The 18,345-nt window shown below is 44.4% G+C and overlaps 1 protein-coding gene across 1 annotated transcript in view; it reads right to left on the reverse strand.

Moving 5' to 3' along the window:
* Positions 1–10,039: 10,039 nt before the first annotated feature.
* Positions 10,040–18,345, reverse strand: part of LOC101423649 (zinc finger protein 709-like) — a 28,408-nt gene continuing 20,102 nt past the window's right edge. The window contains exons 3-4 of the mRNA XM_004465633.3: positions 17,585–17,645; positions 10,040–17,151 (exon numbers count right to left, since the gene is read on the reverse strand). Coding sequence (XP_004465690.2) covers positions 16,023–17,151; positions 17,585–17,645 — 1,190 coding nt within the window. The 3' untranslated portion in view covers positions 10,040–16,022. The remainder of the gene's footprint in view (positions 17,152–17,584; positions 17,646–18,345) is intronic.

The following is an 18,345-nucleotide window of genomic DNA, read 5'->3' on the forward strand; positions in this document are numbered from 1 at the left end:
GCACTCCTCCAGGCAGGGAGTCTGCCGGGCTGAGCTGCCAGGCTCTGTTCAAGGAATCTGATTTGTCCCTTACCTCCGGCCTCCTCGTTTGCCCGTTTTCCGGGTTTGCTGCTCTGACCTTGGAAAATTCTTCAACTTTCTTGAAGACTTGGTTCACCTACTATGCCCCGTGGTTTAGTCGTTGGTCACGCATCACCCAGTCCCCTCCAGAACACCTGTCTAAGCCATCCACCAACACCCGGGTAAGAGCTCATCTAGCAATCCTCCTGCCCTCCTAGTGGAAACTAGGAGAGCCACGTCCCCTGCAGACCAGATGACCGAGGCTCGGACACATCACGACCGACACCACCAGCAGGAGTGCACGCATCTTACAGACCGGGAGATCCCCGAAACGTGCCTTCCACTGAACACTTCCTCTGAAATACAAGGAGATAATTTCAACGAATTCTGTTTCGTTCTTTAGCTACTGACATTTGCAGTGGGGAAAATCTTACTTTTGGTATGGACAGCAAAATAAATTACCAGAACTCCTGCCTTTGATAGGCAAAATGATTTTTTTCTAGAGTGAGAGATGTGTGTGAATTTAAAAAAAAAGAGGAGAACTTGAGCTTCTGGAGACATAGTGGATCAGGTCAGCTCAAGTGTCTTCCCACAGGAAAAAGAACCTAGATTCAACATACATCACCATTTCTCTTGTATTTCTGGGCCTACGTGGAGTAAGGAAAATGGTGCAGAGAAGCCCCACACTGTGCACGCCTGCAGAAGTCGGACGTTCCCTGAGAGCTGAACCAGTACCGCCTCTGAGACAGAAGACCAAACAGGGTGCCCCGCAGGACACGGGGAGGCCTGGATTCCAAAACCCACTGCAAACACTGTCTTCCCAGGTTGGCCCTCCCTCACTGGTTGGGAAGACTCAAACCAGGTTTTCTTTGTGGGGAAAGAAATTATCCTAAGTTTGGGCTCTGGTTTTCCCCTAATTATAACCCACCAAATACCAGCTCCCAATCAAGGTTTACCAAACACTTTAAGACCTGAGCTACCTGAATGCAGGTCCCCAGGACAGAAACAGGCAATAAGGACTTGAGGCCTTGCCACGGTCAAGGAATGAAAGTTAAATAGACCCTGAGAAGATTTTAAGGAAAAGGAATTCCAAATTTGAGCAGTCAAAACTAGCACGAGGCAACTACTGGCATGGCGGAAATAGTCTGTATTTTCATCGTGGTGGTGGCTACATGCATATATACATTTGTCAAAACTCAAACCAGAGTTTAAAATAGGGAAGGTCTATTGTATATAAATTATATCTCGATATACCTGACTTAAAAATGAGCAGTACAGAGAGAGAGAAGAGCAAAAGGATCCAACACAATTCACAAAGAGACACTGAGAACTTAAAAAAGCAAACAAACATATAACTGTGGAGAAAATCACTGACACAACTCAGATGAAGAGGGAATTAATGAACTGAGGGTTCGATATGAGTGAAAGAGACAGGATGGATGAGATTTTAAAACAAAGATAAGGGAAGCAGTTGTGGCTCAACTGATAGAGCTCCCGCCTATCACATAGGAGGTCCAGGGTTCAAACCCCAGGCCTCCTTGATCCGTGTGGAGCTGGCCCATGTGCAGTGCTGATGTGCGCAAGGAGTGCCCTGCCACGCAGGGGTGTCCCCCATGTAGGGGAGCCCCATGTGCAAGGAGTGTGCCTGTTGGAAACTGAGGCATAGTGGTCTCGCAAAGGGAGCTGTGCTGTTTCCATGGCTATGCTTTTAACATAGGAATGCAGCAATTAAACCTTTCGAGTCAACAGGATAGAGCTGTCCAGGGCAGGGAGAAATATGAGCCAACACACTTTGTAGTTTGAAAGGAATACTGAATCTTTGTAGTCTGAGATAAGTTATTTAATTTACGAGTCTTGTTAATGTGTAGTTACATTGCTTGTTATCTCATAGTTTGAGTATATATAATGCCACATGTAGAAAACAAAGTTGTCTGAGGAGTCATTACTCGCAGACCCCCTGATCCCAGCTCGTTAGTTCTTTCTCTTTGTTTCCTCCCCTCTTTTCTCTTTCTTTCATTCCCGATACCCTTCGGGTCCAAATCTCCAACATCTGGTGCGCAACGTGGGGCCCGAAGAAGTCAGTGAGTCTTCCAAATCAGCATCAGGAACCGCGGAAAAGACCTCGTCGAGGGTCGTGTGACGTCCAAAGCAGTGTGACTCGAGTCTTCAAGATTAAGTAAGTAACATTTTTGCAAAGTCATCAGGGTAACGGGTAATCGAATTGGACGTGTGGAAGAACATTCGCAAGTGTTAAGAACCTTGTTGAAAGCTAGTGGGGTGCCTGTGAAAAGTTGTGAGTTAATAGAACTGTTTGCTTTAATACAAAAGCATTGTAGCTGGTTTCAGCCTCAGGGGTGTAATGTCTTGAATTCAAAACAGTGGAAAGTGTAAAGAAAGCTTTAGAAGAGCATATCAGAAAGGGGAATCCATTCCTTTATCTGCGAGGGCTTTGTGCCAGCAAATTGCTGCCGCCTTAGATCCTTTACAATCAGAGGAAGATGAGGAAGAAGAAATTATTACATTTTCAAAACCCATAGACAGAAAATGGAGGGCCATTTGAAAGAACTAAATTCTGAGCCAAAAGGCAGAGGAGAATCTCCTGGCTTTATGCCTAATCCTAGTACTAATCCTTTTATAGATAAGAAGACAACTGTCTGCTCTAATGAAATATCCAATCTCCATATATCTCTCCAGGCGCTTATCCTAGTTTATATCCAGTTCAACCTACTGCGCCTGATGAGCCGCCGCTTGTGGTTGCCCCAACCTTAGCATCTGAATTTTTTTCAGATATGGCAGATGCTTTACCCTGTGTTAAAAAGATAAGTTGTGGGAAGCGGACTTGGCCCAGTGGTTAGGGCGTCTGTCTACCACATGGGAGGTCCGCGGTTCAAACCCCAGGCCTCCTTGACCCATGTGGAGCTGGCCCATGTGCAGCGCTGATGCGCGCAAGGAGTGCCCTGCCACGCAGGGGTGTCCCTGCATAGGGGAGCCCCACACGCAAGGAGTGTGCCCCGTAAGGAGAGCCACACAGCGCGAAAGAAAGTGCAGCCTACCCAGGAATGGTGCTGCACCCACGGAGAGCTGACACAGCAAGATGATGCAACCAAAAGAAACACAGATTCCCGTGCCACTGATAAGGACAGAAGTGGTCACAGAAGAACACACAGCAAATGGGCACAGAGAGCAGACAACTGGGGGGGTGGGGGGTGAAGGGGAGAGAAATAAATTTTAAAATAAATAAATAAATCTTTTTAAAAAATGCACGGTAAAGTATCACAGGTAGCAAGTACATTCAGAAAATAGAATAATTGACTTTCATACCAATAGAGGGAGCTAGCAAAAGAAAGCTATATCCAAAAAGAGACAAGAAAACAGAAAATAGTCACCTCAGTATCCGCTGCACACGATCAAAGCAGCATTTTCCCTCACTTACCAATGACAGTTATATTTTCATGCTTCCAAGGGATAGCTGAGCATCCAGTTAGAATGATCTCTAGGGCACTTTGCCAAGGTGTAAAGTCTTGAATCACAAGAGATTCCCTGTCCAGCGAACATTTCCTCACCCATCCCTACTGCAGCACCAACAAAGCCATACCTCAGCCATGCTCTCCTGTGCTTGCTCACATCTACCAGATACTGGCGCTCCACTGTACGATCTGTTTTCTCCATTAGCTGGCCAACCAGTTCCAGGCCTGTCCTGCTGAGGCGGGTCCCTTTGCAGTGATGGTCAGCAAGGGTGTGAGGACAGATCTCCATCAGGAAAAGCATTGCCTTGTAGAGCACCTGCCTTAGCAGGGGACTTCAGTCAGGGGATGCTGTCCTCTCCTGTGGAGGGTGTATCAGTCAGCCAAAGGGGTGCTGATGCAAAACACCAGAAATCGGTTGGTTTTTATCAAGGGTATTTATTTAGGGTAGGAGCTTACAGATACCAGGCCATAAAGCATAAGTTCCTTCCCTCACCGAAGTCTACTTGGAGCAAGATGACTGCCAATGTTGGTGATGGTTCAGGCTTCCTGGGTTCCTCCATTCCTGGGGCTTTCTTTCCTCTGGCTTCAAGGTTCCTTCCTTCCTGGGGCTGGCTTCTCTCTCCTCTGCATGCTGACTTCCCAGGGCTCCAGTTTAAGTCTTCAGCATCAAACTCCAAAATCAAAACTCCAACATTAAAAGTCCTCAACTCTGTTCTTTGCTATGCCCTTCATCTGTGACTCCCACCCACCAAGGAGCGCAGATGCAACGCCCTAATCATAAGTCAATCATGGCCAGGTACAGATCAGATCACAAGCATAATCCAATATTTCTTCCTAGAATTCATCAATTCTATCAAACTGCTACAGAGGGTGAGCCATTTCTTCCTGCTCAGAGACCTTGTGAGCATCTGCCAAAATATCCCCATCCCAACGCTCAGGCTCCCGTCTTCCCTGGGTGACCCCTCACGTTACACAGGAGACCTCCAAATTGAGCTTTCTCTTTAGTCCTGTGCCTCACGCAGTCAAGTCCTCGGCCTGATTTTTCCCCAGCTGCAGAAGGGGGGCTCTTTAAACACTGCTGAGGAACCCACCTGACATCACACTAGGTCACCTGTTGGCAAGTGGCTGACATGAGGGTCTCCTGTCACCGATTCATCAAAAGAGCAAAGCAGTAAGCGCCCACTTCCAGACTTCTTATAATTACTCTAACCTCCATATTTCTCAAAGTCCTGGGACATTTCAGGAGTTGGTTTCACTCTTTCCCCCTCTTATCATGCCACCACACATGCCAGGTTAAAAATATTTGTAAGGTTACAACGTTTGGGGAGTGACGACACTCCACTTGGACTCACTGCCAGGATTCTGGTTACCCCCTAGCTGGTGAGTCATCAACATCCAGAAGCTCATCTGTAGTGTCTGCCCCCCGAGACCACATTTGCTTCCATCTCTGTGAGATCAAGTTCCCCCAGAAGTGGATCCTAAGGAGGAATTCTGGGCAGGCAGTTGACGAAGGAACTTCTCCCAAATGACTTGGTGAGGGACAAGCGTGACACAGATGTAGAAGTCAAGCAATTGTGTGATTTTAGGCAAAGGCCCACCAGGGAACTCTGGATGATAAATTAAGTGCCAAAGATTTTCCCACCCCAAGCAAGGCAAGTGATCTGGATTTCAGAACACTACAGCAAATAGCTACTGGCCAAGAGCCTCTTTGGAGGGCAGGTAAATGAGCAGGCACTTCTGGATCCTTCCACATGTGAGTGAAGGGCTCCACTAGGCTTCAGAGTCCACTAAAGAAGAGGTGTATGTGCAGGCTGTGGGAAACATCCCACGCTCCTGAGCAAGGGGTGCACGTGGATCGAGAAAGGATCCGGGGTCTCAGCAGAGCAGCAGCAGGGAGCTCTACCTCCCACTTTTGGGAAGTGCACGAGGAAGCAGTGAGAAGCCGGCTATTCTTGGCTGGCTTCACGACCCCACCTATCTACACCCATGAGGAGGGGCAGTTGAGGCACAGGTTTGCACACATGGAGTCCAGTCTACATCCTACCTATGGAAATCACTGAGGACGGAAAGGAGAGCTATGCTGGCTTGGAGCCAACAGGCGTGTGTGGGGCCTCCCCGGGGGTATACCAGATGCCTCACCTCTTTCTCTGATGCTATGTGTATAAAATTGGGTACTAAATCTGACTTCCACGAGTTTTCTTAGTTTTAGAATTTTCTACATAGTGCCTACTGCAAGTCTGCCAAATAAACTTCAGAAGTGACAGCTTCTACTATTATTAAAATGTCTGTGGATATAAGCAAAACTCTATTTCCCTGTGCTTAATTTTCTGCATCTGTAGGATACCAAAGATGGTAGGGAAGGGAGTGTGTGAGACGATGGGTGTGAAGTCTCACTGAAATGTCTGCAATACTAGAAAGATATAAGTTAACACTGGGAAACGTTTGGCTTCCTTTGGGCTTTAAGAAAAATATTTTGCTTTTTTTTTTTTTACTTCCCTAAAAGGCGTTGAAGTCAAGCCCTTTGCAAATGAAACCGATCAAACCCAAAATGGCTATATACGCTGTTTTTGTCCACAGAGTGTATTTGCTCTGGAAACAAGGGATAGATATAGATCTCCATCTCTCTGCACTAAGATCCCCATTTAACAGCGGAAGAAACCAAGGCGCAAGTAGGTGATGGAAGAACACACCGATTCCAACGGAGGCACCTCTAACTACATTCCTCAGTCCTCTCCACAGAGCCAAGAGCTGCGTGTTTTTATTTTGGGCAGCCCTGAAAGTAATTCAGAAAAATGTAGTGCAGACCAGGTGCTCCGACAGAACCTTTCTCAGCACCACGTGTACAGTGACACTCCTAACACCAGACACTCAAGATTAGATCGTAAGTCTGTGAGCCTCTGCAGCAACAACCACCTTTTTTATGTTGACAGGTGGCTGATTAAGGAGGGGAAACAGGTTTTTTCTTTCTACTTTTTATTATGAAATATGAACTTACCAAACATTTACAATAAAAAGAACTGCAACATACCCTCCCGCACCCTCAGATACCCAGATTTACTTTTTTTTGCCACATTTTCAGAACCATCCTATCTAGTCATATATTTATCAATCCATTTTCTGAACACTTGTAAGTAGACTGTGTACATAATGCTCCTTGAACACTTAACACTGCCATCTACACTTCTTAAGAACAAGGGTATTCACTTATGTAACTGCCTTAAGTACAGTTATGAAGTTTAAGCAATATTATTATTGAATTAATGAAAACGCTTTAATAATGGTTGGTGTGATGAATGCACAACTATGTGATTATACCAAATACCACTGATTGTACACTTTGGATAAATTGTATGCTTTATTAACAGGTAACAATAAAATTGATGTTAAAAAAATAGGGTGGGTTTGGGGAAAAATACACCAAATGTAAGATGTGGACTATAGTTAGTAATATTTTGAAGATGCTTTTGCATAGTTTGTAATAAATGTATCACAACAATGCAAGATGTTGGTGGAGGGGTGATGTATGGGACCCCTGTGTGATGTTATGCATGTTTATTTCATAAGTTGACAACTTTTACTATACATTGTTTATGTATATTCATGTACGATGTACTTCAATAAAATATATTTTAAAAAGCTACCTTGGGAAGCAGACTTGGCCCAGTGGATAGGGCGTCTGTCTACCACATGGGAGGTCCGTGGTTCAAACCCCGGGCCTACTTGACCCGTGTGCAGCTGGCCCATGCGCAGTGCCGATGCATGCAAGGAGTGCCCTGCCACGCAGGGGTGTCCCCACGTAGGGGAGCCCCACGCGCAAGGAGTGCGCCCTGTAAGGAGAGCCACCCAGTGCAAAAGTAAGTTCAGCCTGCCCAAGAATGGCACCGCACACACGGAGAGCTGACACAACAAGATGATGCAACAAAAAGAAACACAGATTCCCGTGCCGCTGACAACAACAGAGGCAGACAAAGAAGAACACACAGCCAATAGACATAGAGAACAGACAACGGGGGGCGGGGGAAGGGGGAGAAATAAAAAATAAATCTTTAAAAAAAAAAGCTACCTCAAATAAATGAAAGAAATCAGACACCAAGTATTACATATTATTTGATTCCATTTAAACAAATTGTAAATATAAATCAATTTATAAAGATGGAGTTAGATTAGTGGATATGTAAGCTCGGGAAGGCTAGAAGGATTGAGAAGTGACTGCTAAGGGGAGTGGAGTTTGTCTTTTTGGAGTAATTAAATTGTCCTAAGATTTGTTGTGGTAATGAATACACAACAGTGATTATAATAAAAGCCATAGATTGTAATCATTGGATCGTATGGTATGTGAATATATCTCAATAAACCTGCTTTTAAAAAAGTTTAAGCAATATAACATTGATATAAAGCTCAGAGTCTATATTCCAAATTTTTCATGTCCCAATTATGTCCCTTTGAGCCTTTTCTCCTTCCCTGCTAGATCCCATCCAGGATCATGTATTGCATTTAATTCCCATTATCTCTTTAGTTGCTCTTTTTTTTAAATGTAGGAACTTATCTACAATATAAACTTTCTAACTCTCAAGCATACCATTCACTGGGATTAATCATATTCACAATATTGTGGTACCCTCACCATCTTCCATTAGTAAAACTTTACCATCTGTCCAAACAGAAACCCTACACCACTATGCATTATCTCCCCACTCCCCATGCCCTGCCCCCCACCCCCGGCAACTTGTACTTTTTTTAAGATTTCTCCCCCCACCCCACCCTTACTGTCTACTCTCTGTGTCCATTCGCTGTGTGTTCTTCTGTGTCTGCTTGTCTTCTCTTTAGGTTGTCTGGTGAGCTAAGCTTAGCACCTTCCAGTGTGGGAAAAGAGGTGCTCAATCTCTTGCACCACCTCAGCCCACCCCTAGCACCTTCTGGCATGGGAAAAGAGGTGCTCAATTGCTTGCGCCACCTGAGCCCACTGGTCTGCTTCGTCTCTTATTGTTTCTCCTCTGACTCTTTTTGTTGCGTCATCTTGCTGCACCAGCTCTCCATTCAGGCCAGCAATCCCGCATGGACCAGAATCTGTGTGGGCCACCTCACTGTGCAGGCCAGCTTCCTTCACCAGGAAGCCCCGGGAATCGAACCCTAGACCTCCCATATGGTAGGCGGGAGCCCAAACACTTGAGCCACATCCACTTCGCAAACTGTACTCTTAATTTGTTTCAATGAACTTGCATATTCTTCCATATTTTTTTGTCATTACCATGAGCTTAAATTTAACATCCCAAATCTATAACAATACCCTTTGCTCTAATACTAACAACTTCAATAGTATACAAAAACTATGTAACTATATCCCCCAGTCCCCACACCTTTAGGTAGTTCTTCTACCTACGGAAAGGTGTAAACAAATTACACATTATACGTTGAGTCCAAAACCACTTGAGTTTTTATATTTTATGCATTGCCTTATAGATCTGGTAAGAAGTAAAAAGTGGCTTTACAAACCAAAAATATACTACTACTGGCATTTATATTTACCCATGTCATTACCCTCAGCAGACATCTTTATTTCTTATGTGGCTTTCATCTTGTCTGGAGTCCCTTCCATTCAACCTGTAGAAATCTCCTTAGCATCTCTTGCAGGGCCCATCTATTGGTGATGAAGTCACTCAGATTTTGTTTATCAGGGAATGTCTTAACCTCGCTCTCATTTTTATAGACAGTTTTGCCAGATATAGAATTCTTGGTTGGTAACTTTTTTGCTTCCAGCATTTGAAATATGTCATCCCATTGCCTTCTTACCTTCACAGTTTCCATGAGAAATTTGTACTTAATCTTACTGAGACTTCCTTGTACATGGCAAGTTGCTTCTCTCTTTTGGCTTTCAGAATTCTTTATCTTTGGCATGTGACAGTCTCATTATAATATGTCATGGTGTGGGTTTAGGTTTATCCCGTCTGGAATTGGTTGTTTCTTGGATATGCATATTCATGTGTTTCATTAAATTTGGGAAGTTTTCAGGCATTATTTCTTGAATACTTTTTCCACCTCCTTCTATTTCTTTCTGGGACTTCCACAATGTGTATATTGGTACACTTGGTGCCCCACACTTTCCTTGGGCTCTGTTCATTTTTATTCATTCTTTCTTTTTTTTTTTTTTTTAAAGATTTATTTATTTATTTAATTCCTCCCCCTCCCCTGGTTGTCTGTTCTTGGTGTCTATTTGCTGCGTCTTGTTTCTTTGTCCGCTTCTGTTGTCGTCAGCGGCACGGGAAGTGTGGGCGGCGCCATTCCTGGGCAGGCTGCACTTTCTTTTCACGCTGGGCGGCTTCCTCACGGGCGCACTCCTTGCATGTGGGGCTCCCCCACGCGGGGGACACCCTTGCGTGGCAAGGCACTCCTTGCGCGCATCAGCACTGCGCATGGCCAGCTCCACACGGGTCAAGGAGGCCCGGGGTTTGAACCGCGGACCTCCCATATGGTAGACGGACGCCCTAACCACTGGGCCAAAGTCCGTTTCCCTCTTTCTTCTTTCTCCTCCTCAGACAGGTTTCATTTTCTCATCTTCACTGGTGCTTTTTTCTGTGGCCTCCAATCTGCTGTTGAGCCCCTCTAGAAAATTCTAAATTTCTACTATTGTGGCCTTCAGCTGTTTGGTTCCTTTTCATAATTTCCATCTCTCTATAGTGATGATTCTCCTCATTGATGATTTCCAGTGCTTTAATCTTCTCCTTTGCCTGGACCATCACTTCCTGTTTCTTTATTTAGTAAACTTTTGTTGAAACCTGGACACTCTGACATCTAATTTGTTATTGCTGGAATTTGGACACTGCAGCATCTATTCCTTAAGCTGATGTCCAGCTAGTGTCATAACCAAATTATAATGGAATGCCAAGAGCTAAGGAAAAAGTATCTTCCCCGGTCTTTGCAGATGAACCTGTGAACTCTGCTGAGTGCTCTCTCCTCAGGGCTTACCCATACAGTAGTTTGTGAGACCATAGGTCCAGGCCAAAGCCCGAGGGCCCCTCTAGTCCTTTCTGTGCATGCATCTTGTCTTGGGCATGCATGTCCTAGGAATTACCCCGTTTACAGGGTTCTAAATGTCCCCTCTTGCCTAGAAAAGTTGCCTCATGGTTCTGGGCACTCTACCTTAGGCCCCTCCAGCCGTCAATCCCCTTTCCCAGGCAGCACCTCCTGGCTGCTCTCCAACATCATTCTTAGGAGAGTTCTGTACACTGCCTTCTACACACAGGACAAGTTCTGGGATGGCAAGTCCTCAGTCCACACGAGACTGGGCCAGACATACATACTCACACTATGTGCATGAGGATTACTCTGCTCCCTTTGGAACTGGGGCCAGTGACTCACACTGGGAGCATGGGTGGCTCTGCAAGCCTGTGAGGAGTGGGGCAGGGGCCAGCGAAGACCCCACTGAGATCGTACTGCTTTTACGTGGCCTTCTTTTTCAGCACTCGCCCTGTTACTACAGTCCTGTAACTGTTTTCTGGAGCTCCTAGAAAGGTATTTCTGTATTTGCTGGTTGTTCAAAGCTTCCAGGGGGAAGCAGAGCCATGATGCATACCACTCCATCTTATTTTATTCAGGGTGGGGTCCCAGGAATGTATTCTTTGCTACCATAATATATGTATGCCACCCTGAAAGAAAAAAAGTCCTTCTGGTCCTTTGGGGATCATTGAAAACAATAGTTTCCTTTAGCAGAGCATAAAATTTTCTTTTGGTGGATGTCAAATCCCTTTCTCCACTGGACTGGGATGTAACTCAAATGGCACTCTCTGGTGTTCAGCTCTATTGTTTTCTGGACAATCCCATCTCATTATCTAGATCGCTTCTTGCTTTTACCCGGAGATCTCATTGGGGTCCACAGCTGTCACCAAAGTCATGGGGAAAGACACATGATGGAGTAGAACTGAGTGGACGACAATCCTTCCCCAAACCAGGGGAAACTGTCCGTACTTCTGGGGCACAAACTTGGGAGACTGCATATGCACCAAAATCATGTCAAGTACATGTGAAATTTACAATTCTCTCAGAAAATCTCTAAATACAAATGCACTGGGACACAAAGCAATAGTGGGGTCTCTGGTCCCTGAAATTCAGGTCGAAACTCCTAAGTGCACATCATGTGCCCTCCTGACCAGGGCTGGAACAGTAACACTGCGTAAAGGCACCATCTTTATTTTTTTCTGGGGGAAACATCATCATCTAAATACGAATGCCAGACCCTGTCTGACTGCCTCCTCACAAATCACAATCACCCTGCGGCAGTTTGAGATTTAGGAATCCCCAAAAGAGAGATTATGTTTATAAACGAATCCATTCCTCTAGGTGTGTGATACCCTTTGAAGGCATTAGATTCAGCTGACATGTTTTGATTAAATTACCCATTAAGATCAGGGCTTTGAGGGAAGCGGATCTGGCTCAAGTGATAGGGTTTCCACCTAACATATGGGAGAACCCTAGTTCAATCCCTGGGGCCTCCTGGTGAAAAGAAGAGAAAGAGAGTCTGCACGGCGAGCCAGTGCCTGTGCAAGTGAGTCACACAGCAAGATGATGACGCAAAAAAAGAGAGATGAGGGAAGAGTCAAGGTGAAGTGCAGCAGAAAGCAGGGCCTGAGGTGGCACAGCTAACAGGGAACTTCTCTCCACATCAGAGGCCCCCAGGATCGAATCCCAGTGTATCCTAGAAGAGAAAAAATGAGAAGACAAAAAGAGAAAGATCACATAGCAAATGGATACAAACAGCAAAAACAGCAGGGCAGGGGGAGGGAGAGGAGGAGGGGGGAAATAAAATAAATCTTGAAAAAAAACACTAGGGCTTTGATTTGGCCTCATCAGTAGAGGTGGCTCAGGGCTGGGTCCCCACCCCTTGGTGGTCTGATGTAAAAGGGCACTCACGCAAGAAGACAAGGGAAGAGGGAGAGCTCCACAGACACAGAAGAGGAGAGAAGTTGGTCATTTCAGTTCTGCCACATGACAGAAAGGAGAAGGCTCAAACAGCTGAAGCCCTAGAAAGAGACGAGCCCTATGCCAGCCTACAGCTGAGAACGGAAGAAGCTGGGCCCATGGAGCCCTAAGGGGAAGAAGGAGACCCAGCAGAGCTCGCCCGCCATCCTGCTTCAACTCGTGGCAACAGACTGTGGTGAGAAAGCAGCCTTGAGTCGGGCTCTTTAGGGCCTTGTAACTGAAAGCTCCTACCCCCAAATAAATACCCTTTACAAAAGCCAATGGATTTCTGGTACTTGCATCAGCACCCCTTTGACAAATACACACCCTTAAGCAATTCTAAATAAAGTGTTTCCTTAAGATCTATTTGATGGTGGAGGTACAAAGGAATAATTACATGATCTTTTCTCACTGGGGCTCCTACCCCCACCCTATCAAGAAAATACTCCCACCTTATCAAGAAAATATCAACCACACTTCTGCCTTCCTGAGATCCTGTGTCATGCTGGCTTCCTTCATAAGTAGTTTTTCTTATAAACCATATTTTGCCTACCTCTCTTTTCCATAAATATGAGTACCCAAAGGAAGCCTCCCGTCCCCCCGTCCCCCCCCCCCCCCGGCCTCTACACTGAACTGAGAAGAGTTCTGAGTTTTGATCAATTTTGAGCCTTGACTCCTTGGCATGTGGAGATGCTCAAAGATTTGCACTGAGCTGAGAGCACATTTGAATCCTAATCTTTTTTTTTTTTAATTAAGTGCATTCAAATGTTCACAGTTTTTTTTTTAAAGATTTATTTATTTCTCTCCTCATCCCCGCTCTCCCCACCAGTTGTCTGCTCTGTGTCCATTCACTGCGTGTTCTTCTGTGTCCGCTGGGATTCCTGTCCGTGGCAACCGGAATCTGAATCTCTTTTTGTTGTGTCATCTTTCCAGGTCAGCTCTCCATGTGTGCCTCCTAGGCAGGCTTTCCTTTTCTCGCGCTGGGCGGCTCTCCTTACGGGACGCACTTCTTGCGCGTGGGGCTCCCCTGTGCGGGGGACACCCCTGCGTGGCAGGGCACTCCTTGCACGCATCAGCACTGCGCATGGGCCAGCTCCACACGGGTCAAGGAGGCCCGGGGTTTGAACCGCGGACCTCCCGTGTGGTAGACGGACACCCTAACCACTGGGCCAAGTCTGCTTCCCTGAATCCTAATCTTAACTTTGTCACTTTCTAACCTTGGAACTTGGGCAACCAGCCTAACTATAACTCTGTTCTCTAACAATAAAAGTACCTACCATAGAAAGTTTGTTGAGGATTGACTAAACTAATGTACACTGAGTTAATTCATGTAAAACATTAAACAAAGACCAATCCACAGGAAGCAATATTTAAGTTTGTACATAGTAAGAAAGAGAAAAGCAGCTGGATTGAGAAAACCAGAAGATGAGTGGGCACTAAAAGCTACATAATTCACAGAACTCCACAGTCAGAGATGCCACTCTGGGACTGTGACGAATCAGGACAAACATAAGACCGCTCCCTAATCATGTCTGATCAGACTAACAAGAATACTGTCTAATCCAGAAAATGATCTGATCAAACATGAATAAATGCCATTTACAATTACATGAATAACACACAAAAGGAGTAAAGTTGGATTCTGGTTCTTTTTTCTGGCAAATAACTGCTACCTTCTACCCAGATGGGTAGACTGGGCAGAAAACAGCTTCCTGTCATCAAGGTATTTTGTTAAAAATGTGTATTTTACACATAGTTCAAACCTTATAGGAAGTCTTTTCATAGTGTGAAGTTTCCACCCCTGCAGTGAATCAGAAAACACTTCATTTGACTGAAGGTAAATTCTGGGTAATCTGTGCCTTTAGGGAATTTAAATAAGTAATATTTCCATTTTTATTATTTTGCTTAAATTATCTTAACAGTGGGGATAGGCTGGGTATATAATGATAGAAAAATTCACCTGAAACTGCTTAACTGTTTATAAACCTATTAATACTGCCTCAGAATATATAAAGAAATGTAGATAAAAATGAAAGGATTATTTAACAGCCCATAACCACAATGGGATAATTTAACAAAAATGCTCATTAACTGAAAGATAAAGAAATTAATATTTCTAAACACAAAATGTGAAAACATAGTTAATAGGCTTTTCTAAAAAATATGTACAAACCACGTTTAATAACAAAAAAAGACATCTTTTGAACCACAAGGAAGTATAATAAAAGAAAACATGCTGGGGTTTATCATTACAGATGGCATTGGCTATAATAAAAAACTCCCCAATCATCCCCCAAATAGACGCAAAGTGCTTATTTACGTCATGGAAGAATTAAAGGCTCAGCGCAGCCCTTAACAGTGCACCCAGGAAACAACTTCTCCTGTTTCTGGCTGATACTGTATTTCTCGAGGTGGAGTCACAAAACAGAGCTACTGTAAGAGGAGCATGCTACTCACTATAGAAATTTACACACATGGGAAGAGCAAGAAATAGAGGAAGCCAGAGGCTCCAAAAGGGATAGAGGTACGTGCGCCTGAAGGACTGGCCTGGTTGGACAGCAATAAGCGGGCAGGAAAATCTACAAAGCTGAGCGAGTCTCACCACCAGAGAGGGCCCAGGAGGGGAGCGGTAAGAGAGCTGTCGGCGGGCACTTCACCTCTGACGAACCTGGATGTTTACTTTGGGGCAAATGTTAACTGATGGCTCCAGGAGCCGGGAAATTAAGCAGAAAGCTGGAGCCACCAAGCCCTCCGCATCGGTCTCCCTTACTGCCTACTAAATTAAGAGCATTGCCTTCTTCACTTCCAGCCAGTTGTGACAGGAAACCATGCAAGGGTAAAGGTTCTGAAAAACAGTCCTCACCTCGACCCAAGTTGACTTAACACAACCTAACTGAACCACCTTCACCTCAAACTTTTATCTTTATGTTACAGAAATTTGTAACAAAAGTTATGCCAAATTTCCTAAGAATTAATGCAAAGAACAAAGTGCAAAACATAAAAATAACAAGATACAAGTGTCTGCTTTCAAGATTTTTGCACGATTACTAATTTCTGCCAGAAAAAAGTGGGATACAGTCTCAAATACTAATATGGGGCAAAGACAGCATTCAATAATAAAGACTAAAAATTTCAAAAGATCTAGATTCCCCTGGTAAGAAAGAATTGAAAGGTAGATATTGGGTCAACAAACTATCAGTATCTGCCAGAAAAGAAAACTCTACTGCCTCCAAAGTGCATTATCATCGTGACCATAACTTACTGAAAACAGAAATCAATTTAAAAATTATCTAATATTACACCGGTTGCATACTAAAAAAAATATTATTCAAACAGCAGAGTTCAAAAGTAGCTTTTAATGTCCATGAGGCATTTATTACATAAATGCGTAACAACTGAAACACTAAGCAGCACAACTTTTGTGGGCTAAAGGTGCACTAAGAGGAATAACTGTCATCGTAAATGGGGGCAACAGAAAGAACTGGAACTTAATGAGCTGGGGAGTCCCTTAGAGGATGATGCACTTGAAATACTCCACACCTTTCATAAGACTTCTCTCCTGGCGTGGATTTTCTTGTGTTCAGTAAGGGAGGTATTCCGTGTGAAGGCTTTCCCGCACTGCTCACACTCGTAGGGCTTCTCTCCAGTGTGAGTTCTCATGTGGGTCCTAACAGAGGAGGCACAGCTGAAGACTTTCTCACACTGCTTACACACATAGTGCTTTTCACCAGTGTGCGCTCCCACGTGCCCTCGGAAGTACGAGGAGCAGCTGAAGGCCTTCCCACATTCCTTGCATTTGTACGGCTTCTCTCCAGTGTGAGTCCTCACGTGTCTCCGAAAGGCTGAGGAACAGCTGAAGGCTCTCCCGCACTCCTTGCACTCGTAGGGCTTCTCCCCGGTGTGAGTCCTCATGTGCAGCTTGAGGACCGAGGACCAGTTGAAAGCCTTCCCACAATTCCTACATTCGTAAGGCTTCTCTCCAGTGTGAGTCCTCATGTGTGCTTTAATGTGTGAAGAGCATCTGTAGGCTTTCCCACATTCCACACATTTATAGGGTTTCTCTCCGGTGTGTGTTCTTGCGTGTTTAATAAGAGATGAAGAATAAAGGAAGGCTTTCCCGCATTCCTTACATTCATAGGATTTCTCTGCACTGTGAATCTTCATATGTCTTCTCAGGGATGCAGAAAGAGAGTAGGGTTTCCCACATTCCTTACACTCGAAGAGTTTCTCTCCACTGTGAGTTTCCCCATGTGTATGAAGGTCTGAGTGAGGACTGAAGGCTTTCACACGTTCATTGCCTTCATGAACCTTCTCTCCAGTGTGTATCCTTACATGAATTCTAAGCTGGTAGGAATTAGTGCAGGCTTTACCACATTCATCACATGTGTAAGGTTTCTCTCCAGCGTGAGCTTTCGCATGTGCCGCAAAGGATGGGGAACAACTGCAGGCCTTCCCACATTCCCTGCAGTGGTGGGATGCGTGCACAGGCTGCCATCCAGCGTGAGTGGTAAGGGCTGAATGATCCATGCAGGCTTCTCCACACCGGCCGCTGTCAGAGGATTTTACTTCAGCAGGATTTCTCTTATGCACAGGAAGGTCTTCAATCTGGCTCAAAGCTTCTCCACATTCAATACTATCATTATCTTCATAGAGGCTCTCCACCAAATGACCTCTGTTAAAAATTTAAAAAAAGTAACTGCATTATAATGATAAGTAATTTCTATCTTAATAACATTGATATTTATAAAGACTATTATTAAATTTTCATCCTTTTCAATGAATGTGCATGTATTCTCCCCAACAGAATTGTTTCACAGTAGAATGCTGATTGCTCTGGCAAAGGACCCTATCATAGGCATCATTTTCAAAGCATTCTTACCTACATACGGGCTTTCTTAACAACTTTCTAATTATACTTCAGATACAACAGCTACACAACATTTATGGAAATACTGTCTTGTGTATGTTCTCTAGAAATACACAATTTAGTAGTTCATATACATGTATTTGTATAAATATACAGATATACATTTATACACACACACAGTGACAGCTCCTAAGACTCTCATAGAAATAACACTTTCTCTCATGGAGATGCCACTCACCTCGAATGCCCCTCCTGGTTCTTGTGACAATCTCTGCTGTAATGTGATTCCCAGTGTTCTCCTAAAATGCAGAAGCAGGAAGAATTCTTTGTGATTCTGACTATTTACTGTTCACTGGGTATTTCTGCCCAAATATATACAGTGTAGAATCAATCCATTGGTTTTAAGTTGAATGCAACAATCTGAATCAGCTGGTAAGAAAATTTAACTTTTCTGGAAAGGAAATGATGCAATGAAGGAAAGGAAATATGTAGGAAATACGGATTTCTTTACAAGCTGTCAAATTTGTTAACAATTTTTATAAAGAAGGCACTAGTGAGCAAAGAAAGACCTTGGGGAGGGTCAAGTTGGTAGGCAATACTCCCATGAAAACTGAGACAGAGGGTGACATAAAAAGAGTGCTATCAGGGAAAAGACTCTATGGTAGATTGAATCACAACCTCCTCTTCCCAAAAGCCGCACTGAAATTTTAATCTGCATTCCTGTGGGTGTGAACCTATTTGTCAATAAAACCTTTTTAGATGTTATTAGAAGGTGTGGCCAAATTGAATCAGGGTGGGCCTTAATCCCTATGACTGGAAGCCTTTTACAAAGTGAGGAAATTCAGACAAAATCAGTTAAAAATCAGAAACCAAGGAGAGAGGCGGCCACATGAAGACAGAGGCAGAGACGGGAATAATGCATCTCCAAGGAGCCCCAAGGAGTGCCAGCAGCCAGCACCCAAATGTGAAAGTCCCTGGGAGAAAGCAAGCCTTGCTGGC

The sequence above is a fragment of the Dasypus novemcinctus genome, chromosome 19, assembly GCF_030445035.2.
Source record: "Dasypus novemcinctus isolate mDasNov1 chromosome 19, mDasNov1.1.hap2, whole genome shotgun sequence".
Lineage (NCBI taxonomy): Eukaryota > Metazoa > Chordata > Mammalia > Cingulata > Dasypodidae > Dasypus > Dasypus novemcinctus.